This window comes from Nannobrachium achirus, assembly GCF_963921795.1.
Source record: "Nannobrachium achirus genome assembly, chromosome: 5".
NCBI classification, from domain to species: domain Eukaryota; kingdom Metazoa; phylum Chordata; class Actinopteri; order Myctophiformes; family Myctophidae; genus Nannobrachium; species Nannobrachium achirus.
This window is the reverse complement of record NC_137814.1, coordinates 850,001-875,318: the sequence shown is the minus strand read 5'-3', so window position 1 is coordinate 875,318 and position 25,318 is coordinate 850,001. Positions and strand designations below refer to the sequence as shown.

At 46.0% G+C, this 25,318-nt stretch overlaps 1 protein-coding gene across 1 annotated transcript in view; it reads left to right on the top strand.

Moving 5' to 3' along the window:
- dnah9l (dynein, axonemal, heavy polypeptide 9 like) overlaps positions 1-25,318 on the top strand; it is a gene marked incomplete at both ends in the record, with an annotated part of 263,680 nt that overhangs the window by 605 nt on the left and 237,757 nt on the right. The window contains 7 exons of the mRNA XM_080727109.1: positions 2,402-2,592; positions 7,365-7,560; positions 9,236-9,335; positions 14,621-14,832; positions 19,162-19,230; positions 19,975-20,139; positions 22,429-22,596. Of these exons, the coding sequence (XP_080583235.1) occupies positions 2,402-2,592; positions 7,365-7,560; positions 9,236-9,335; positions 14,621-14,832; positions 19,162-19,230; positions 19,975-20,139; positions 22,429-22,596 (1,101 nt within the window). The remainder of the gene's footprint in view (positions 1-2,401; positions 2,593-7,364; positions 7,561-9,235; positions 9,336-14,620; positions 14,833-19,161; positions 19,231-19,974; positions 20,140-22,428; positions 22,597-25,318) is intronic.

Sequence of the window (25,318 nt, the reverse complement as noted above, 5' to 3'; positions counted from 1 at the left end):
CCACCCGACAACAACAATATAAATATAAGGTGCTGGGAGTGAAAATTATAATGTAGGGGTGCCTCGGATTAAAAATATATGTATGGGGTGCCCTGAGACAAAAACGTTTAGGAACCTGCACTGTGGAACACCTCATCTCCGAGGTAAGTACCCTATTCATGTTATTCCTGGCCCCGCCCCCGGCTTCCTGTTCATATCCTTAAAGAGGCGGAGGCTGAAAAAGATGGCCTGAAAAACATCATTTGGTTTCCTGTTGTCCTTGCATTAAAGTGTCAGTAGTTGGCGCTCTGAATTAACATGTGCTGCCATGTCTGCTTATAATAAGCAATTTGTGTCTTTAAAAAAAAAATAGTGTAGTTGGTTATTGGGCTTACTTTCTAATATTTTAAAAAAAACAGTGTTTCCCAAATCCTTTCAAATCAAGGACCCCAGATTAACATATTTGTCCACAGTTGCAGACTCCCACCTGAAATAAAATCTGGCAACAGACAATTCCCTGTCACTTCCTTACTTGGGAGGAAGGGAAAAGATGTTTTTTGAAGCAGCACAGAAAATGGCAGCCTCCATAGAGAGGGCCAGGAATATGGTGAATAGACCTTATTCACACTGCAGCCATCTTGGATCACATGACCTCATGGGGTGGCACAAACCATTGTGAACAATGGAGCGATGGTCCCAACATATGACTTCTGTTCAACCAATTTATTTTGATCAAATCTACAAATGGGCAGATGACATCATCAACATCCCCCAAAGGATTAAATAGAAGAGTACATCCACAATATTCATGGCAGTTAGGTTGCAATGTTACTCTGTACAAAGACTTGCTACAGTATCTGTGCAGACTAGTGCTTGCTCTGCCATCATATTACGGTAACTTACCGTATCGTGATTTTTGCATATTAATCAGGAACAAATATTGAATATGATGGTGGAGCAAGCACTGCACAGATAGCAAGTCTTTGTACACAGTAAGGTTGCAACCTAACTTGAATATCTTGAATATTGTTTACCGTGGATGAAATCAACCCAGTTACTGTAGCCCTTCTCCCGTAGGTCACGGTTATTCTCCACATAAAATGACCAACAGTACAAAGGCAGGGCCCTTAGCCAATGAGGAGCAGCCAAAGGGTAGATCTTTGTGCCCATACATGGTGTTACATGAGAGCCCACACTGTCTCGTAGGAACAGTATTTCTAGATCAGGGGTGCCCACACTTTTTTGACGTGAGATCTACTTTTAAAATGACTAGCTCAACATGATCTACCCATCCAACATGTTTTAGTTGAGGGCCTGAGGGGGGCTTTGGATACGTTTGGAATAGCAGCACTGGCGTTACATTTTAGACAAACACACTTACTGTAAGGGGGAAAATAAATGGGAAATACTGGGGGAAATGTCTTCATCCCATTCTGTATGGAAGTGGTAGGTTTTGGGGTTCTTTGTAATGCTACTGACTCTTGAACAAAGTATTGCATTGGAGGTTTGCCTACTTTAGAAGCCATGAAGGGAGCTGACAGGCCCTTCTTGATGTCATATTGACATATTCTTTTCATATTTTAATTATATATTTTTAGAGGCATGTCATGTGGTCTACCTGCACACCCTTGGTGATCTACTGGTAGATCCCGATCTAACTTTTGGGCACCCATGGTCTAGATGCACACGTATGTTATCTTCATCATTGATCTATCAAGTTGTCCTCAAAATGACGTAAGACCCTGCCTTCGTACCGACAGTACAAAGGCAGGGCCCTTAGCCAATGAGGAGCAGCCAAAGGTAGATCTTTGTGCCCATACATGGTGTTACATGAGAGCCCACACTGTCTCGTAGGAACAGTATTTCTAGTTGTAGTTATTGTGCAGACAGTGCAGTGTGAAAGGCCCTTTAAAGGACAACTTTGTTTTTTTACAACAAGGGTTCATATTTTAGATTGTAATTCGAGAAAAGTGTTAAAATGTGGGCATGCGTACGCATGGGGGCATGCGTACAAGTGGCTAAATATGTCTTTTTAGACACCATAAGCCAGCAGTTTCTTTATTGCTATTTACAGTAACACTTCTAGCCCCCATAAGTCACATCCAACCATGAAAGGTTGCGTTGTATCTTGGGAATGGGCTTATTCTGTGTAAAATGACATATTTAGCCACTTGTACGCATGCCCCCAAACACTGAAATAAGAATCTCTAAAACAATAGAAAGAAGTAAATGAAATAATTTTAACACTAATTTTTTATATCCTTTAATTACAATCTAAAATATGAACCCTTGTTGTAAAAAAACGAAAGTTGTCCTTTCAGCTAAACATCTGAATTAAGTGATTTGTGTCCTTGCGTGGGTGCGTGTGTATGTGCGTGCGTATGTATGTGCGTGCGTATGTATGTGCGTGTGCATGTGGCAGGTGCTGGTGTGTGTGCTGTGGTGCGGGCTGAACCATGAGGAGTACCCCAGGGCTGTGTCGCAGGACATCCACCGACACCTGGAGAAGCTCCGCAGCCGCGTGGTGACGCTGAGGGGCCGCGCCGAGGGACGCACCCTGCTGCCACTCCCTCTCTGTGTGGAGAGAGCTCGACACGATGACATCGTCCTCAGGTTAGAACCCTCTGTGTGGAGAGAGCTCGACATGACGACATCGTCCTCAGGTTAGTTAGAACCCTCTGTGTGGAGAGAGCTCGACACGATGACATCGTCCTCAGGTTAGTTAGAACCCTCTGTGTGGAGAGAGCTCGACACGATGACATCGTCCTCAGGTTAGTTATCCTCCTCTGTGTGGAGAGAGCTCGACATGATGACATCGTCCTCAGGTTAGTTAGAACCCTCTGTGTGGAGAGAGCTCGACACGATGACATCGTCCTCAGGTTAGAACCCTCTGTGTGGAGAGAGCTCGACACGATGACATCGTCCTCAGGTTAGAATCCTCTGTGTGGAGAGAGCTCGACATGATGACATCGTCCTCAGGTTAGAACCCTCTGTGTGGAGAGAGCTCGACACGATGACATCGTCCTCAGGTTAGAACCCTCTGTGTGGAGAGAGCTCGACACGATGACATCGTCCTCAGGTTAGAACCCTCTGTGTGGAGAGAGCTCGACACGATGACATCGTCCTCAGGTTAGAACCCTCTGTGTGGAGAGAGCTCGACACGATGACATCGTCCTCAGGTTAGTCATGCACATATATGGCCATACACAGATATGCCCTTAATATTGTTGACACTGGGACAGGGATCTCCATATATATGGGCATAAAATGGACAAGGATGTAATTAATTTACAAGTGTGATCTGGGAATGCCCATATATGCGCATGTTCGGACAACACATTGTCAACTATATATGGGCATAAAATATATTGGCATAAAAGGGACATAAAGCCAGAGTGTGATGTCAGAGCAGCAAACCCATTCTGTTAAGAGTGGTTCCCCTGATATCACAGTGACATCAGAGCATGATGTCAGAGTGATGTTACAGTGACAAGGGAACCAATAGACTGTAAAAATGTGTACTGACTGACAGACAGACGGAGACAAATCTAGGTGTGTCTGTGTTTATGCCTGTAGCCAATCACGGGCCACGGGCCTGTAGCCAATCACGGGCCACGGGCCTGTAGCCAATCAGAGAGTGGCAAAGGGTGACATCATAATATCGAGGCATATATAAGGGCCACGAGGGGGCCGTCTATGCCCGTAGCCTCCCCCCTCGTGTCATGACATCACTCTATCATAATATCCAATCAGCATGCAGCATGCTGACGTAACAACTTACGAGGGCTATATATGGGCGTGACGGAGCTGCACCCACTCGAAGAGCGAACCCGCAATGAGAGCCGAAAAGTCGGACATTGAAGAAGAATCGAACATTGAAGAAGAATCGAACGTTGAAGGACAGTTCGAACTTTGAAGAAGAATTGAACGTTGAAGAAAGAATCGAACGTCTCTCGCGGCGGCCATGTCGGGCGCATCGTGGAAGCTCGGCGTGGTGGCGGCAGCAGCGGCGGCCGCGGCGGCCACCTCGCTGATGGTGGGCTACGCGTACGCGCGGAGGTTCGAGGAGATGAGGCGGAGCTGCTTCCGACTGATGGAACAGAACGGCCTCTGGGAAGAGGAGAGACTCCGCTTCTACCGGGAGATGGCCGACGCTCTGACCGCGGACAACGACTCCTCCGCCGAGGAAGAAGAGGAGGAGGAAGATGAAGAAGAGGAGGAGGAGGAGGAAGAGGAAGAGAGGGACTCGTCGGGCACCGACACGGCGTACAGACACCAAGGCGGCGACGCCGCGGCCACTGAGAACCAGCTGTACCGCTACCACCCTCACCGCTTCGACTCGTGGGAGCAGGTGCTGTGCGCGGAGGGCCTGACCGGCTCCCGCTACTGGGAGGTGGAGTGGAGCGACACGGTGTCGGTGGCCGTGACGTACCGAGGCGTCACTCGCTCCAGCGAGGCGGACGACCTCCTCGGCGGCGACTCGGAGGTGCTGTTCGGCCACCGCGACAAGACGTCCTGGAGTCTGGAGTGCCACCGCGGGCCCCGGGGGAGCAGCTACACGGCCTGCCACCCCAGCGGGGCGAGGACCCTGCTCCCCGTGCAGCCCTGCGACTCCAACCGAGTGGGCGTGTACCTGGACAGCCCCGCCGGCACCCTGAGCTTCTACCGGGTTTTCCCCGAGAGGCTGACGCTGCTCTACACCTTCCGCTCCGTCTTCGGCCAGCCGCGCCACCCCGGGTTCAGGGTGCTGGACTTCACCCTGTCTCTGTGTCAGAAGGAGGCGGAGCTGTAGCCGCCTTTTCTACTTTTCTAATTTTTATCCCACGATTTTGTAGCCCATTTTTTCACCCAGTGTCAATTGTCTAATGTAATCCTGGGCTCTGCTCTCCCTCTGCCAACCTGGGGAGAGCAACGGACTGACCTCATGCTTCCTTCAATGCACGAGGAATCCAAGTTGCTTCTTTTCACCTGACAGAGGGGTATCCCTGGGATGGACGTAGCGCGTGGAAGAAACATGTTATTCCAACCAGTTCCTTTCCCCTCCATCAGGCGCCCCGGCTGGCCAGGGGAGGCAGTATAGAGACCAGGATTACTGCATGTTTTTGTGAGGGTATCAACCCTATGAGACACGGGGAGAACATGCAAACTCCACACAGAAAGGCCCTATTGCCAACCCCACCCAGAGTGTGGGCGCTGATGACGCGGAGGGAGGAACACGCCCCCAGGGCCCACAGCGTCCCCCGGCGGGAATCGAACCCAGGACCTTCTAGCTGTGAGGCGAAGCACTAACCACTGCGCCACCGTACCCCCTGTAGCGATCTTTTGCCACGGAGGATTGGAATGATTAACTCTGTAGGATCGTGGCACGCACACACACTACATGACTGTGTCTTCAAAGGTTTTTCTGTTGGATCAAATAATCATGTCCTCTTTCTCTGTCCTTTGACATCATGTCATGTGGGTCTGTCATCATCATCATCATCATCATCATCAACAGCACCGCTCATTTCCAAATGTTTTTTTTGTACACTGAAGCAGGTTGTCTTGTTGCAGGATCTTGACCTTCTCGCCATTCATTCTTCCTTCTATTTTAACAAGACAAGACAAGATGCTCCCGGTACCCCTCAAGCCCCCAGAATGGCTTGTAAATATTGAAGCTGGAACTTCAGGCGGGGTGAAACATTCAAGCACGAGCATAAGAGCTCGCCGCTGGGGTCTACAATAGGGTTCAATGGACGTCGACGTCGTTCGTGGCGTCATTACGTCTCGACGTCAAACATTTCGGCACATAGGTATGTACCAATTTACCCCAGAATGCACATGGATCAGCTACTTCCGCATGCTTCAAAACGCCACTGAGCAACTTGCATTGAAGTGAATGGCTGGGGGAGGGGCTGTCCGTCCTCTATTCTTCTTATAACTCTATGCTCCCACTGCAGTGTTAGCGTAGTTCCCCACAGTGTTAGCTTAGCTCCCCACTGCAATGTTAGCTTAGCCCTCCACAGTGTTAGCATAGCCCCCCACATTGCTGCATCAAGGCACCTCCAGAACCTTGGACCACATCTTAGCCGGGTCACTCCAGACATTCTTTGATAGGGAGGAACTCGTTGTTCCACAGGTCCGTTGGTCAGAGCAGTTTGACCGTCGTCAGGTTGGCATTTCACCAGGTTAGCATTCGCCAGTGTTGTCAGGTTAGCATTTCACCAGGTTAGCATTCGCCAGTGTTGTCAGGTTAGCATTTCACCAGCGTTAGTTTTACTGAGGTTAGGGTTGAGATTAGCTTTAGGTCATCAGCATACCGCCCCGTCTGCATATTGACGCAGACCCCTCTGATATATGTTTTTTTTTATTGAGGATCTCGGGGACTGCACATAAGTCTGACATCTCATTACTCTGACGGTGGTTAGGGTTAAGGTCAGGCTTAGGCATAGTTTTACTGAGGTTAGGGTTAAGGTTAGGGTTAAGCATAGTTTTACTGAGGTTAGGGTTAAGGTTAGGGTTAGGCATAGTTTTACTGAGGTTAAGGTTAAGGTTAAGTACCGTCGGACTAATGGCACCGGACTCTTATCACCTTTTACATACAAGTTCATATGGTCTACTTGTGAATCTTCACTATTCACTACATTTCATATTTATATCCATATAGTCCAGTTCCAGTGGCTGACCGGTGGACAGGTCTTATATATGTATATTTATCTCCCATAGTTCCAGTGGACAGTGATCTTATATATGTATATTTATCTTCCATAGTTCCAGTGGACAGCGGTCTTATATATGTATATTTATCTTCCATAGTTCCAGTGGACAGTGGTCTTATATATGTATATTTATCTTCTATAGTTCCAGTGGACAGCGGTCTTATATATGTATATTTATCTCCCATAGTTCCAGTGGACAGTGATCTTATATATGTATATTTATCTTCCATAGTTCCAGTGGACAGCGGTCTTATATATGTATATTTATCTTCCATAGTTCCAGTGGACAGTGATCTTATATATGTATATTTATCTTCCATAGTTCCAGTGGACAGTGGTCTTATATATATTTATCTTCCACAGTTCCAGTGGACAGTGGTCTTATATATGTATATTTATCTTCCATAGTTCCAGTGGACAGTGGTCTTATATATGTATATTTATCTTCCACAGTTCCAGTGGACAGTGGTCTTATATATGTATATTTATCTTCCATAGTTCCAGTGGACAGTGGTCTTATATATGTATATTTATCTTCCATAGTTCCAGTGGACAGTGGTCTTATATATGTATATTTATCTTCCATAGTTCCAGTGGACAGTGGTCTTATATATGTATATTTATCTTCCACAGCTCCAGTGGCTGGCCGGTGGACAGGTCTTATATATGTATATTTATCTTCCACAGCTCCAGTGGCTGGCCAGTAGACAGTGGTCTCCTCTACTCTATAGAGAGCCTGGTGGTCCAGTGGTCCGGTCAGATCTGGAGCGTTCTGAGGAGGGACTCTGGTCAGGCCCTGGAGAAGGGAGACCACCCTGGACCCTCCGTGGAGCTGACGTTCTGGGCCGCGCAGAAAGACAACCTGCAGGGCATCCAGGCTCAGGTAACTAAATGAAAAGTGTCTAAAAACAGTGTTTAAAAAAATGTCTTATAAAGTCTCTAAAAAGAGTGTCTTATTCACCTTATTCCTGGCCCCGCCCCCGGCTTCCTGTTCATATACTGAAAGAGGCTGAAACCAGGGGTGTAACAGAAAGATCCCATGATTGGCCACTAGTTGCGTTGTTTTCCCCCCGCGAGGTACCAAAAAGAATATTTCTCCATTGGACCCCAGTCATTTCCCCCTTTGATTTTCTAACCTTAATAAACATCCTCATAAATACTTTATGGTTCCTGTCGCTAGTAAAAAACTGCCTTTCAATTACCATGATATGCGTTTTGTAAAGTATGGTCCCATTTATGTTAAAATTGATGATAAAGTTGCGGGGGGCGTGGCCAACTAAACTGATACCAGCCGGCTGTGTTCTTCTTCGTGTGCTGTATTTCGGGAGGCTCCGACCACATTCTCCCATGTATCCCTGCGGTTCCATGTGACAGTTGGCAGCCAATAGCATTCCTTTTGATTCCTTGGGTACCATTAAAACAATGATGGCGACACCCGTACAAGGGACAAAAAAGCATTATTTTCGCAGCATAGAAAGCAATGGCTTCACACCGTCCATGTTTTTTACAGTCTATGGCTGAAACACATCTTTTGGTTTTCTGTTGTCCTTGCATTAAAATGTCAGTAGATGGCGCTATGGGCTCTGAATGAACCTGTGTTGCCATGTCTGCTTATAATAAGCAATTTGTGTCTTAAAAAAATAGTATAGTTGCTTATTGGGCTTAGTTTCTAATATTTTTAAACCAGTGGTTCCCAAATCTTTTCATATCAAGGACCCCAGATTAACATATTTGTCCACAGTCGCAGACACCCATCTGAAAATATGTGGTGCCAGGGACCTCCACACAGATTTATGTTGTTAACTCTTCTAGTGCCACCACTAGATGGAGCCATCTCCTGCTGGGTGGTCGTCCTAACCCTCATAGACCAGCGCTGTAGCTGCACAAGCCCTGCGCAGCCATTACGTGCGCGATGACTTTTGTTCGTGTCATCACTATGCGCCGGAAGGCCTTGGCTTCCATTACCTCTAGGCTAATGTTATTGTTAGAAGCACATTTTTTGGCTATTTTGCCGCAAATAAAGGCTGTCCTCTTCCAGAAAAGTATAGATTCAGAGAAAGTGGTCTTCAAAGTTGGCCATCTGCATTGGATTACTGAATAAATTGGCGGAAAATGAGCTTAGCGATCGCGGTAAACTACGGCTGTTGTTTCAAAAATGTTTTAAATAGCAAATATACAAGCTCACAATGTGTGTGATCTGCTATTTTCAAATGTAAAGTAGTAAAACTGAGCCTAGTTGCTTCTATTGGGCTTATTTTTCATAGACCTGGACGCTTGTTTCTTTGGCAAAATCTGGCAACAGACAAAATCCCTGTCACTTCCTTACTTGGGAGGAGGTGAAAATACGTTTTTGAAGCAGCGCACAGAGAAAAACTCTCTAGCGCCCCCTGTAAAAGGCAATGACGGCCTCCATAGAGAGGGCCAGGAATAAGGTGAATAAAGTGTCTAAAACAGTCTAAAAAGTTGTATGACATGACAGTCTGTTCCTCAGTCTTTGCCTTGTTTTTATTGATTCTATTCCTCTTTGCCTTTTCTTCTTCTTGTTCTTGTCCTTCCAGATCAGGAGCTCTAAGGTAGAGCACATCATGGAGATCCTGAGAACCGTTCAGAGCAGCTACTATCCTTCCTTCAACACCGTCTGTCTGAAGGTGGACCAAGGTTAGAGAACTAGAAAAGAAAATTTCTAAGAAATTTTAAGTGTGCCTGCAGCTCGCTAAGTCTGTGCAACCTTGTGTAGCAGTTGGTGTTAGCATTAGCGTTACATTTTTTAACATTAGCATTTTTTGCATAAGCTTTAACATTATGGTTCTTCATATGACACCACCCACATGTCTGTACGACAAACGGTTCACGAGATAAACGGTCACTTCCTGTTTGGAGAGGGGCAGTTCCTGTTTGGCGAAATAGGCCACAATTAAGGTTAAGGACTCTTAATCAAGTCATATGGCTCCACCCACGCGTCTGTACGACAAACGGTTCACGAGATAAAGGGTCACTTCCTGTTTGGTGAGGGGCACTTCCTGTTTGGCGAAATAGGCCCCAATTAAGGTTAAGGACTCTTAATCAAGTCATTTCACACCACCCACGCGTCTGCACGACAAACGGTTCACGAGATAAAGGGTCACTTCCTGTTTGGTGAGGGGCACTTCCTGTTTGGCGAAATAGGCCCCAATTAAGGTTAAGGACTCTTAATCAAGTCATTTCACACCACCCACGCGTCTGCACGACAAACGGTTCACAAGATAAAGGGTCACTTCCTGTTTGGTGAGGGGCACTTCCTGTTTGGCGAAATAGGCCCCAATTAAGGTTAAGGACTCTTAATCTTGTCATTTGACGCAACCCGCGCGTCTGTACGACAAACGGTTCACAAGATCAAGGGTCACTTCCTGTTTGGTGAGGGGCCCTTCCTGTTTGGCGAAATAGGCCCCAATTAAGGTTAAGGACTCTTAATCTTGTCATTTGACGCAACCCGCGCGTCCGTACGACAAACGGTTCACGAGATCAAGGGTCACTTCCTGTTTGGTGAGGGGCACTTCCTGTTTGGCGAAATAGGCCCCAATTAAGGTTAAGGACTCTTAATCTTGTCATTTGACGCAACCCGCGCGTCCGTACGACAAACGGTTCACGAGATCAAGGGTCACTTCCTGTTTGGTGAGGGGCACTTCCTGTTTGGCGAAATAGGCCCCAATTAAGGTTAAGGACTCTTAATCTTGTCATTTGACGCAACCCGCGCGTCTGTACGACAAACGGTTCACGAGGTAAAGGGTCACTTCCTTTTTGGTGAGGGGCACTTCCTGTTTGGCGAAATAGGCCCCAATTAAGGTTAAGGACTCTTAATCAAGTCATATGAAACCATCCACGCATCTGTACGACAAACGGTTCATGAGATGTAGAGGCACTTCCTGTTTGGCAAAGGGCACTTCCTGTTACAGAGGGGGCGGGGCTTAATCAATTACAGCTCATCCCTATTGGCCGGAAAAAGACCAAAGTTGTGTGTGCATTTTAAAGTTTAAATCACGTTGCTAGGCAAAAGTATGGCAGGGTTATGTGGCGCCAAAGTTTCTGGGTTTTTTCGGAGTCCCCCATTCACAGTCAATGGGGGTTTTTGAGCGTAGTTTTTTACGAATTACGTTGCCATGGTAACGCGGATCGGAAAGAAAAGTAATAGCACACCATTCCCGGCCGAGCCGCACATTTTGATGTATATATTGCGGGGGTGGCGTAAATCTTGCGGCAGTTATTAAATGCAGAAATTTCCCCCAGTCTAAGTCAATGGGGTTTTTGGGCGTCGTTTTTTGCGAATTACGTCGCCATGGTAACGCGGATCGGAAAGAAAAGTAATAGCAACCTATTCCCGGCCGAGCCGCACATTTTGATGTATATATTGCGTGGGTGGCGTAAATTGTGCGGCAGTTATTACGTGCAGAAATTTGCAAGAACATTACTGACTGACTGACTGACTGACTTACTTACTTAAGTATGGCGGATTACAATAAGTGTTTTGCCATTGCATTGCATGGCAGGCACACTTAATAAAACTCAAGAGACCAAACTGTATTGCGAGAGATTATATTGAAAAAGGAAAAGGAAAATAAAGCATGAATGCATACAGTTGATATTCACATTTGATTCCCAAATATCAGTCCGGTCAAAGTTCTTGGTAGTCAAGTCAGTCAGAGTGTTCAATGTTCATAGAGCAAAGTGGAGATTGGGATTGAGAGAACTGGGGGGAATGTTTGTGTATGAGTTGCTGCCGCTGAGTTTCCTACCCATGACCATAGGTGAAACAGGACTGGGATCATACAGGGATTGTACAGGGCTGGCTTGCCATCATTCAGTTCAGTTCCTAGCCAAAAAACCTGGACTGGATACAGAGACTAGAAAAGAAAATTTCTAAGAAATTTTAAGTGTGCCTGCAGCTCGCTAAGTCTGTGCAACCTTGTGTAGCGGTTGGTGTTAGCATTAGCGTTACATTTTTTAACATTAGCATTTTTTGCATAAGCTTTAACATTATGGTTCTTCATATGACACCACCCACATGTCTGTACGACAAACAGATCACGAGATAAAGGGTCACTTCCTGTTTGGTGAGGGGCACTTCCTGTTTGGCAAAATAGGCCCCAATTATGGTTAATGTCTCTTAATCAAGTCATTTGATGACACCCACGCGTCTGTACGACAAACAATTCATGAGATATAGGGTGACTTCCTGTTTGGTGAGGGGCACTTCCTGTTTGGCAAAATAGGCCCCAATTAAGGTTAAGGTAGTCTCGCGTGGCCAGACTGTTGCCTCCGCGATTTGGTCAAATGCTCCCAGCATACAGTCTGGCAGACGGAAATAGAAACGGTGAGTGCGAGATGAAGCGGAAGTGAAGCCCCCACGTCACTTCCGTTTCAGTCTCACATCACACATATTTATCATTATATAAATAAAAATCATACAAGCATGTTTAGCTTGCTGCTTAGCAGAAATGACATTTTAAAATATATTATTTTGAACGTTAATGCCCGTTTTCGATACTCGCCGTTCGGGAGCTGCTGTTCCAGACTCTATATAGCATTCAGAGATTGTGGAATAGTTGTCTGGCTACGCGAGACTAAGGTTAAGGACTCTTAATCAAGTCATTTCACACCACCCGCGCGTCTGCACGACAAACGGTTCACGAGATAAAGGGTCACTTCCTGTTTGGTAAGGGGCACTTCCTGTTTGGCGAAATAGGCCCTAATTAAGGTTAAGGACTCTTATTCTTGTCATTTGACGCAACCCGCGCATCTGTACGACAAATGGTTCACGAGATCAAGGGTCACTTCCTGTTTGGTGAGGGGCACTTCCTGTTTGGCGAAATAGGCCCCAATTAAGGTTAAGGACTCTTAATCAAGTCATTTGATGCCATCTACGCGTCTGTACGACAAACGGTTCACGAGGTAAAGGGTCACTTCCTGTTTGGTGAGGGGCACTTCCTGTTTGGCGAAATAGGCCCCAATTAAGGTCATGGACGATTAATGAATTAAAGCTGCAAGCAGCGATGACCGGGCCCTCGCAGCTCTACCCACGTCACAAGGCCAGCAGCCAATCAGAAACCAAACAGGAAGTCAGCCATTTCGACTAATTAGTGGCGTTTTGGCACATTTTTGGCCGTTATCACGGGTCGCACTTTAACGACAGTTTTTTGAGAAAAAATTGTTTTGTGAGAAAAAAAAAGTTTTTTGAGAAAAAAAAGTTTGAGAAAAAAAAAAATTTGTGAGAAAAAAAATTTTTTTTGAGAAAAAAATTTTTTTTGAGAAAAAAAGATTTTTTGAGAAAAAAAAATTTTGAGAAAAAAAAATTTTGAGAAAAAAAAAGTTTTTTGAGGAAAAAAAAGGTTTTTTGAGAAAAAAAACATTTTGAGAGAAAAAAAGTTTTTTGAGAAAAAAACATTTTTGAGAGAAAAACATTTTTTGGGAAAAAAAAATTTTTTTGAGAAAAAAACATTTTTGAGAAAAAAAAAATTTTTAGAATTTTTTTTTTTTTAAATTTTGAGAAAAAAAAATATATGACACCAGCCGCGAGTCTGTACGACAAACGGTTCATGAGTTATAGAGGCACTTCCTGTTTGGTGAAGGGCACTTCCTGTTTGGCGAAGGAAGCGTCAATTAAGGTTAAGGACTCTTAATCAAGTCATATGATACCAGCCACAACTCTGTACGATAAACGGTTCATGAGATGTAGAGGCACTTCCTGTTTGGCAAAGGGCACTTCCTGTTATAGAGGGGGCGGGGCTTAATCAATTACAGCTCATCCCTATTGGCTGGAAAAAGACCAAAGTTGTGTGTGCATTTTAAAGTTTAAATCACGTTGCTAGGCAAAAGTATGGCAGAGTTATGTGGCGCCAAAGTTTCTAGTTTTTTTTCGGAGTCCCCCATTCAAAGTCAATGGGGGTTTTTGAGCTTAGTTTTTTGCGAATTACGTTGCCATGGTAACGCGGATCGGAAAGAAAAGTAATAGCACACCATTCCCGGCCGAGCCGCACATTTTGATGTATATATTGCGGGGGTGGCGTAAATCGTGCGGCAGTTATTACGTGCCGAAATTTTCCCCATTCTAAGTGAATGGGGTTTTTGGGCGTCGTTTTTTGCGAATTACGTCGCCATGGTAACGCGGATCGGAAAGAAAAGTAATAGCAACCTATTCCCGGCCGAGCCGCACGTTTTGATGTATATATTGCGTGGGTGCCGTAAATTGTGCGGCAGTTATTACGTGCAGAAATTTGCAAGAACATTACCGACCGACAGACAGACAGACTGACCGACTAAAGTATGGCGGATTACAATAAGTGTTTTGCCATTGCATTGCATGGCAGGCACACTTAATGAACAGCCAGCTACTAGAGGGGAAATATAGTGGCCCTCTGGAGTACGTTTTTGAAATGTTCATGGGTTGCATTTGTAGTCCTACAGCAGCCATGTTGGTCCTCAACATGGCCGCTGTAGGACTACAAATGCCACCCATGAACACTGGTCCTCTCCGTCATCAACGTTGCTCCACCCTCTGCTCTCCAGCGGTGCTGGAGGCGGGGGACATCGAGCTCCACCTGCGTCCTCTGAAGAGGCTGATCATATCATACCATACCATACCATACTATACCATATACCATACCATACCATACCATACCATACCATACTATACCATATACCATACCATACCATACCATACTATATACCATACCATACCATACCATACCATACCATACTATACCATATACCATACCATACCATACCATACCATACCATACCATACCATACTATACCATATACCATATACCATACCATACCATACATACCATACCATACCATACCATACCATACTATACCATATACCATACCATACCATACCATACCATACCATATACCATACCATACCATACCATACCATACCATACCAGTGTGTTGTGTTGTCTCCATAGCGGTGCTGGAGGCGGAGGACATCGAGCTCCACCTGCGTCCTCTGAAGAGGCTGATCAGCAGCTTTGAGGAGAGGAGCTTCCTGCAGACCGAAGCTCTGCTTCCTGCTTTGTTCCACAGCCTGAGCCTCATCTGGAGCCGCTCGGCCGCCTACAGCGCCCCCCACAGGATGGTGGTGCTGCTGCGGGAGTTCCTCAACCTGCTCATAGACAAGGTGCACGTGTGTCCTTCTCCATTAGCCCTCCATGCTACTTTTACATTCTCCTTAAAGGTCCTACACCATGCATTTAAAAATAATTTATATAACATTGTTTGTGTCCCAATTTTTTTTTTTTTTCAAAAGGTTTGAGGGTAAATTACCACTTGTGAATACAGAGCCCCTGTCATTTCTGCCTGGCTTTCAGAGCATTTTCAGCTGCAGTACCACCTTGTCCTGAGTGGGAGGACTGCGCTATTGAGCCAGTTTTGGCCCCACACTCCTCCCACCTCCTGCTCAGCAGGACTGCCCACCCCTCCCCTCCCCAACCCTCTCCCAGCTCCTCCTGCCTCCTTCTCAGGCCTGCCCACCCCTCCCCAACCCCCACTCAGCACAGCAGTAGCAAACAGCGCGTTCTGAGACCTGCTTACCTAGATCTGCCCATAAACTGAGAAAGACACAATCGTCAGAAATAGGACTTTGTGAGGATAGAACTTGCTGGTAGGAAAAAATACATAAAAATTGGAAAAATGACAATTCATGGTGTTCCCTTTAACTTTCCTCCTTGTGAAATATTTGGCCCCGGTTAGATTTAACCCGCCGATTGATCACCCTTTCTGTGCTTCAGTGGAAAATAAAATACAAATAAACGTGACACGTTTTGAGCCTTGTTATTCTGTGAAATAGGAAGCAGACGGAGATGTGTGTTTTCTAAGACGTCATTTCTTGTGTTTTCCGCTTCCGCTGTGATTCACATTCATAGTGACCAGCACCACCTGGTGGAAAATAAAATACACATAAAAAAGCTTGGACGTCTTGTGTTTGACATTCAGATTCAGATTCAGATTCAGATTCCTTTATTTACCATTGTGTATCACACATAGGAATTTGCTTTGGTAACATACCAGTGTGCATTCAATATTTTTTTCACAGATAACATGAAAAACAACAAACACAAAACAACACCGTGCAGAAATAAATAATAAATAATATAAATAAAGTGCAGTAGTGTTCAATAGTGCAACATATTGCTGATGTCCCTAAGGGGCAAGGGAAAAAGGGAAACCAGCGTCATCCAGCAGCCTGGCAGCTGAGGGGAAAAAACTGTTTTTGTGGCGCTCTGTCTTGGCCCCTAGGTGCCGCATCCTTCTCCCAGAGGGGAGCAGGGTGAGGAGGCCGTGACCAGGGTGGGAGGGGTCGGCCATGATCTTTCTTGCCCTCCTCAGCGCCCTGGAGTCGTGCAGGGACTTGAGGGAGGGCAGGGGACGGCCAATCACCCTCTCTGCAGAGCGTATCACCCGCTGCAGCTTGACCAGGTCTTTTTCGCATGCAGCGGGGAACCAAGTGATGATAGAGTGAGTGAGGATGGACTCTATGATGGCCGTGTAGAACTGCGTCATCATGGCCCTCGACAGTCTGTATTTACGCAGCTGCCGAAGAAAGTACATCCTTTGCTGGGCCTTTCTCAGGAGGGCAGTGATATTGAGTTCCCACTTCAGGTCCCTGGAGATGATCATCCCCAGGAACTTGCAGGACTCAACATAGTCCACCTGAGTGCCACCCAGCATGATGGGAAGGGGCGGGGCTGGGTCCTTCCGGAAGTCCACCACCATCTCCACTGTCTTAAGGGCATTTAGCTCCAGGTTGTTAATTTCACACCAGCTTCGCAGCCGCTCGATCTCCCCCCTGTAGGCCGACTCGTCCCCCTTGGAGATGAGGCCCACCAAGGTGGTGTCGTCAGCAAACTTGAGGAGCTTGACCGACGGGTGGAGGGAAACACAGCTGTTGGTGTACAGGGAAAACAGTAGTGGGGACAGGACACAGCCCTGCGGGGAACCGGTGCTGGTGGACCTGGAGCTGGAAATGTTCTTCCCCAGCTTCACCCGCTGCGACCTGTTGGTTAAAAAGTCCGTAATCCACTTGCGAGTGGAGGCAGGCACTTGCAGCAGGGACAGCTGGTGCTCCAGGATGGATGGTAGGATGGTGTTGAAGGCCGAACTGAAGTCGACGAACAGGATCCTGGCATAGCTGCCGGTAGTGTCCAGATGTTTTAGAGTGTGGTACAGAGCCATGTTCACGGCGTCCTCCGTGGATCTATTCGCTCTGTACGCGAACTGCAGCGGGTCCAGCACAGGATCAGTAATGCCCTTCAGATGGGCCAGGACAAGGCGCTCCAGGACCTTCATGACCACAGAGGTCAGGGCGACGGGTCTATAGTCATTTAGGCCTGTGACCTTGGCCTTCTTGGGGACGGGAATGATGGTCGAGGCCTTGAAGCATGCTGGTACCTGACCGAGCTCCAGCGAGGTGTTAAAGATGTTGGTGAACACCGGGGCGAGCTGGTCAGCACAGTGCTTCAGGACGGAGGGGGAGACAGAATCCGGGCCGGACGCCTTCCGGGGGTTCTGGCTCCTGAACAGCAGCTTAACCTCTCTCTCTGTGACAGTGAGAGGTGGTGGGGTTGGGGGGGAGAAGAGTGGTTGTGTCCGGGGGGGGTGGAGGGGGAGGGCAGGGGGGAAACTCTCCCTCTCAAAGCGGCAGTAAAACTCATTGAGCTCGTTGGCGAGAGGGAGGTTGTCAGACGCCTGTGGGGACCTGGACTTATAGTTGGTGATGGTTTTAAGTCCTTTCCAGACAGAGGAGGAGTTCCCCTCAGAGAGCTGCTGCCGCAGTTTCTCCGAGAAGCGGTGTTTCGCCTCCCTCACCGCTTTAGCAAACTCGTACTTGGCTCGCCTGAACAAGGCCACGTCGCCGCTACGCCTGGCCACCTCCTTCTCCGACCGCAGCCTCCTGAGATGGGCTGAAAACCAGGGCTTGTCGTTGTTGTAGATCTTCCTGTAGCGGAGGGGGACACACACCTCCTCGCCGAGGCTGATGAATGATGTCACAGTGTCCGTGTATTCATCCAGGTTGTTTCCAGCCTCAGGCCCCGCCCACTCAACAAAGTCCTGGTCACAGCCCGCACTCTCCAGCCAGGCACAGAGTCGCTCACTTGCCTCACTGGACCACACTCTGAAACTCCGCACTACAGGTTTTGATATTTTTAATCTCTGCCTGTAGCGAGGGATCAGATGGATGAGATGGTGATCACCCCTGCCCAGAGCAGCACGTTGGACAGAATGGTATGCCTGCGGGATGGTACAGTAGCAGTGATCAAGAATGTTCTCACCCCTAGTAGCACATGTGACTTGCTGTCTGTATTTAGGGAGAGCCCGACTCAGATGAGCCTGGTTGAAGTCCCCAAGCACCACAGCAAAACTGTCCGGGTATTTACGTTCCGCCCCCGTCAGCTGTTCTGCTAGTGTATCCACTGCTGCGGTGACGTCAGCATCCGGAGGAATGTAAACACACACGAGGAGGAACGCGTTAAACTCACGGGGAGAATAGAATGGGCGACAGAGGATGAAAAGCATTTCAATTGCAGGAGAACAGTGTTGTTGCAACACTGTCACATCAGAGCACCAGCGGTTGTTCACAAAGAACATTAATCCTCCTCCACTTGACTTCCCAGCCGCAGCGAAGTCTCTGTCACAGCGAAACGCGGAGAAGCCATCTAACTGTACAGCCCCGTCTGGGACTGTCGCCGTCAGTTTTGTCTCCACGAACGCGAAAACAGCCGTGGATTTGAAGTCATTCTCCCGTGAAACAAGCATCCGGAGTTCATCCATTTTATTGGGTAAAGAGTTCACGTTGCAGAGGAATATACCTGGCAGCGGTGGACGCGAACTTCTCCGCCGTAGGCGAACCAGACAACCTCCTCGCTTCCCCCGTTGTCTTCTGGTCCAACGTACAGCGCTGGCAAAGAACGCTGTCCCCCTCAGCAGAATATCCAGTACATCCGTGGAACGGGTGAGTAATGATGGTAAAATGTCCAGTGGGGTAGAACACCCAATGTTCAGCAGCTCTTCTCTTGTGTAAGAAGGCTCACACGACACGTACAACACGAATAACAGACAGAATGCAACACACGTAGTCACCATAGCAGCCCTGGCCGGCGCCATCTTGGAAAATCTTTGACATGTCTTCTCTCTCATGGTGGTATTGTGTTTGACATAAGCTACAGTCTTCTCTATCAGGTTGTATTGTGTTTGACCTAGTCTTCATGTCTTCAGGTGTTTGACCTAGTCTTCATGTCTTCAGGTGTTTGACCTAGTCTTCATGTCTTCAGGTGTTTGACCTAGTCTTCATGTCTTCAGGTGTTTGACCTAGGCGTCATGTCTTCTCTCTCATGGTGGTATGGTGTTTGACCTAGACTTCATGTCTTCTCTCTCATGGTGGTATTGGGTTTGACATGTCTTCTATCATGGTGGTATTGGGTTTGACCTAGACTTCATGTCTTCTCTCCAGGCTGTGGTCTTCCTCCTACCAGAGGAGCTGTTTAAGATGGAGTTGGAGGAAGGTCTGGAGAGGGTGCAGGTGATCTGTCTGTCTGTCTGTCTGTCTGTCTGTCTGTCTGTCTGTCTGTCTGTCTGTCTGTCTGTCTGTCTGTCTGTCTGTCTGTCTGTCTGTCTGCCTGTCTGTGTTCCCAACGCAAATGCAGGAAATGGTGGGACATCTGGGCACTAAGAACATGGGGGCAATCCTAATTTAGGTGCCCACTCGTCCAGATGCCCAGAGGAAAAAAAAGTATGGTGTCCAGATGTACCTAGTGCCCCCTGTCCCACTAGTATTTGTAATTTCTCCCCATTATTGGGTGTTTTCAGTTGTTATTAATAATTATAAATATGTTTCCTGCATTTTTGGATGAGTGGGGAGCATAGAACCTTTTTTAAGTTGAGAGGGGAACATAGAACCTTTTTTTGTGGGGGTAAGTGGGGAACATAGAATCTCTCCACTCCGACATGTCTCCTTTCCGACTAACCCTAACCCTAAACCTAACCCCTATGGGAGTGTCGCCACTCCGACAATAAGAAGTCAATTTCGGAGTGGCGACATATCGGAATGGAGAGAGCCTCCCCTGGGGAACATAGGACCTTTTTTGGGTAAGTGGGGAACATAGAACCTTTTTTGTGGAGGTAAATTGGGAACATAGGACCTGGGGAACATAGGTACGGTCCCCTACCTACCTACCTACCTACCTACCTACCTACCTACCTATCTACCTACCTACCTACCTTACCTACCTACCTACCTACCTACCTACCTTCCTAACCCACCTAGGTGAGCATCTCTGTGCTGCGGAGCTTCAAGCGGTTGTTCCACGTCCATCGTCATAAGATCCACTCCTACTACCCCCCCGGCCAGGAGGTGCGGTCCTGGGACTTCCCTGCCAAGCTGGTGTTTGAACGCTCTGAGCGCATCATGGAGAGACTGCTGATGATAGAGGTATGTTATCTATGAAGGCTCTGAGTGCATCATGGAGAGACTGCTGATGATAGAGGTATGTTATCTATGAACACTCTGAGCGCATCATGGAGAGACTGCTGATGATAGAGGTATGTTATCTATGAACGTTCTGAGCGCATCATGGAGAGACTGCTGATGATAGAGGTATGTTATCTATGAACGCTCTGAGCGCATCATGGAGAGACTGCTGATGATAGAGGTATGTTATCTATGAACGTTCTGAGCGCATCATGGAGAGACTGCTGATGATAGAGGTATGTTATCTATGAACGCTCTGAGCGCATCATGGAGAGACTGCTGATGATAGAGGTATGTTATCTATGAACGCTCTGAGCGCATCATGGAGAGACTGCTGATGATAGAGGTATGTTATCTATGAACGCTCTGAGCGCATCATGGAGAGACTGCTGATGATAGAGGTATGTTCATATGTCTGTCTGTCTGTCTGTCTGTCTGTCTGTCTGTCTGTCTGTCTGTCTGTCTGTCTGTCTGTCTGTCTGTCTGTCTGTATGGCATCATTCACATGCAGGGGTTCTCTCTGTGTAGGAGCTGTATTATTCATGTTCAGGGGTTCTCTCTAGGAGCTGTGACCGAGGCTGGAGAAAAGGTCCATATGTAGACATTGGTCTTTTTTTCAGCTTTTTACAGATCATGAAAGTACAGAATATAAGCTTTCAAATGACGTGTCATTCATTGGATTCTGAATATATTTGAAGAAGATATGCTCATTTGAATGTAGTTAAACCTCGAACCAAGAATCTGAGTAAAGGCCTCTCAAAGTTTGTCACACTACTGGCAGTCAGGTAAGGGGTGTGAACAATGGATTGTTAACTCCACCCCTCACCCGCCCTAACCTATTGGTGGTGATCTGCAGCTGAAACCTGAGAACAACAGCCACACATTAGCCAACAGAAACTGCAGATGTAAATGTTGGCTTTGACATGTTAATGTGTGTCTCCACCCTCCAGAAGGGTGTAAGGAAAGACAAAACACAGCTCTGTTTACAAACTAATTGAAGCTGTTTTATGATTCTAAAATGGATATCTGTTGCAATGAGAAGGTTCTCAAACATACGACGGAATGTTGCCACTACACATTGAAACAGGACGATATACAGGAACAGAAACAGACCAAAGACTTTGTGGATATTGTGAACTTTGTGGATATTGTGAACTTTGTGAAGTGGAGAATGAATTTCACTTTTTATTGTACAGGCCTTTTTATTATGACTTAAGGAAAACACTCTTTGATAAAGTACATGTAGGTGTAGGTATGTCCCTGGACAGTGATTTAGTTAAATATTTATTTGATAACCGTACTGAATTTCGTACTGAATTTCCCCCTTGGGATAATAAAGGTATCTATCTATCTATCTATCTATCTATCTATCTATCTATCTATCATACATTTGCAATCTCCAATTTCCCTACATAAAGCCTGGAATAGAAGAAGACATGCAACTTACACATAGACAGTGGCACTGTGATGGATCAACCTATTACTCAAGTCTGTTTCTTGTCCTGTTTCTTGTTCCTTGTTCCTTGTTCATTCTGTCTCTGTGCCTCTCTCTCTCTCTCTCTCTCTCTCTCTCTCTCTCTCTCTCTCTCTCTCTCTCTCTCTCTCTCTCTTGCCCTCCACTCTCGTTCAGAACAACTATTGATGTACTTTTGTACAGTAGGCTACTTTGTTTATTTTTTCATTTTTGTGTCAGCTTGTTGGCACTGAGAAAAATTGTTATGTAAACTGTGTCTGAATAATTCCGTAAGGGATGGGCTGCGAAAGGCAGCCAGACACGAAAATAAATTCATTCATTCATTCATTCATTAATTCATTCATTCATTCATTCATTCATTCATTCATTTATTCATTCATTCATTCCTACACTCTTAGATAATATGGAAAAAAAGGATAAACACCAAAAATCCAAAATCAAACCTATTTTGTTAATTTGCTGGACTTCACTGTTGCCTACTTATGGACCTTTCCTCCAGCCTCGGTCACAGCTGTTCTCCTCAGCTCTGGACTTCCTGAAGCTGGACAAGATGGAGCTGTTTGTTGTATGGTATTATTCACATTCAGGGGTTGTCTCTGTGTGTTGTATGGTATTATTCACGTTCAGGGGTTGTCTCCCTATAGGAGCTGTTCTCCTCTGTGTGTAGGAGCTGTATTATTCATGTTCAGGGCCAGGGGTTGTCTCCCTCTATAGGAGCTGTTCTCCTCTGTGTGTAGGAGCTGTATTATTCATGTTCAGGGGTTGTCTCTCTCTAGGAGCTGTTCTCCTCGGCTCTGGACTTCCTGAAGCTGGAGCAGATGGAGCTGGGGGGTCCCAGAGGGAAGGTCCTCAGTGACATGGTGTTCTCCATGAATGAGGAGTTCCATGACGGATGGAGGGCTTTGAGGGAGAGCAAGTACGACCCTCTGGACTACCAGAAAGACGTAGGTCGCAAATAAAAGGCGTAATTCACAACTTTTCGCATATTTTGCAACTTTCCACATATTTTGCATGTCACATATTTCGTTGCTTTTCGCATATTCCAATTCCACTGCATGAAATGACATAAAAACCTACATATTTCATCGCACTATCAAGGATTTTTGCCCGCGTTTTACCGAAGGGTCTAGATTAGATTAATCTGGTTTCATTGCAGTCGTTGCCCGTCCCACTGGCACATTTTATTATTTAATAAGGCAACCATTAATTAACACTTGTGCTGCCATAGTTTTGCCTTAACTAATGTAGATTAACTGTTCCTATTGTTTTTACCTATTTTTATTTTATTTTTTATATAATTTCTATCCCACGATTTTGTAACCCATTTTTTCACCCAGTGCCAATTAACTAACCTGTAATCCTGGGCTCTGCTCTCCCTCTGCCAACCTGGGGAGACAACAGACTGACCTCATGCTTCCTTCAGTGCATGAGGAGTCCAAGTTGCTTCTTTTCACCTGACAGGGGGGATTTCCCTGGTTTAGACGTAGCGCGTGGAAGGAACACGTTATTCCAACCAGTTCCTTTCCCCTCCATCAGGTGCCCCGGCTGGCCAGGGGGAGGCAGTATAGAGAGCAGGATTACTGAATGTTTTTGTGAGGGTATCAACCCTAGGAGACACGGGGAGAACATGCCAACTCCACACAGAAAGGCCCTTTTGTTATTTATCAATAATAAACACATTGATTCAATGTCAGTGTATTGGACAGCGTGCTATACAAGTCAAATACCAGTTAACCCTGCAAGGCCCAGCGTTGCTTTTTGGCAAAATTTTTTAAATCATTTTTTTTTAAATGTTATAATTAGTTTTCCTGTTCTTTTTTCACATTAACATCACCATTAAATCCTATTGTTTAGTATTACAATGTCATTGGCCATGATATTTGCATATAAATACCCCCCACAGAGGCTGACATTCACACTTCCCAGAGAAGTTGAAATTCCAGCGTCTGGACGAACAACATCTCACTTTTTAACTGAAGCTATTCCTCACTAAAACATAAGTAAAATGCCTGTAATATTTTTTTCGTGATCATTAGAATGTCTAGAACATGTATATGTGTTATTATTGTGAAAAATATCCCAAAAATGCAAATTAGAGCATGATTTATGATTTATGGCTATACAATCTTACAAAAACATTACTAATTTTTTAACATTACATTTTCCTGTGATTTGGACTCCTACAACACCATCTGATTTTTTTAATTTTTTTTTGGCCAGTAGAAATTAATTCGGGTCTTGCAGGGTTAATTGGTGGATCTGATCAGATCCTATAGTCTGGAGTGACGGGGGGACATTCTGAGTTTATCATTCAGAATAGACAACTTAACGTTGACAGTGGTGGATTTATTATTTACTCTGTCGCCGTCATGGCTGCCACTTCCCACCTGATGTCATGTGGGAGTCCAGACTGCTCCAGACCGTACTGAAGAACTGACAGCTTACATAATGTCTTAAGACTAGGACTCATAGGGCCCTATTATGATCCAGGTCTTATGCCTTTTGTTTTTTAAATATTTCAAATAGCTGATCTGCAAGTTCACAACGTGCAGATGTAGATCAGCATGTGAAGTATTTAAAAAAAAAAAAAATTTTCAAAATAGTGAAAAAAAGGTAAAGAAGTTAAGGCATAAGGCATAAGACCTGGATCATAATAGGGCCCATAATGTCTTAAGACTAGGACTCAAGTCTAAGATGAACAGGACACTGGGTTCATCTCTGAATCCTCTGAAGAGGAAGATACGATCTCCCACCATGCAACAGGACATATAAGACATCCCAAATGGACGTTTTCCCTTGGGCTCAACCTTCTTCCAGGAGAAGGTCTCTGGATTACATTTCAACACATCAGTGAAGAACCGGTCCAACTGACCACTGTGGCCACCAAATATATACAGCTCTCCATTGTACTTAAAGGCTGAATGGGCATAACGTCCTTCTGGAAGAAGCTGTGCAGGAGGTGTGTTCATCCAGCAGTTGGTCTCTGTGTCAAACACTCTGATGTTGTTGTCCTGGTCCGGACGGCCCCCAAATACAAACATCTTTGTCCCGATGATGGTGGCAGAGTGACCTTCAGAAGCAGATGGTGGAGTTCCTGTAGAGTTAATTAAAGACCAGACCAATGTGCTGGTGTCCAACTTGTAGATGTCATTAGTGTCTCCAGTCAGCTGGTTGTATCCTCCATAGACATACATGACCTTCTCCAAGACACAGGCTGAGTGCTCACACCTCCCCTCTGGAACTGTTCCAGAAACACTGGGCTTGAACCATCTGTGAGTGTCAACATCAAATCCATCCCCCCCTGGATGTAAATACCATTAGCCCTCTCCCTTATCTGGAAATTCACTGCACCCCCCCAGATGTAGACAGTATCTTCTATGAGCACAGCTGTGTGGTCCACACTGTTGGAGGGAACCTCAGGGGGAAGTTCTTCTCTTCCAGTTGTCACAGGAGGCAACTTAATCCAACGCAAAGACACTGTGTTGAAGACATGCACTGCCATCTGGTCACAGTAGCCTCCAAAGGAGTTCAGTTTGTGTTCCACTGCTACAGCAGCATCCAAGGATCTCTTTGTTCCTCTGTACAGATGCAAGGTCCAGCACCACATCTTGAACAACAACAACAAAAACAACAAAGAGGATGAAGGAAGTGAAGACTCCAACTGTC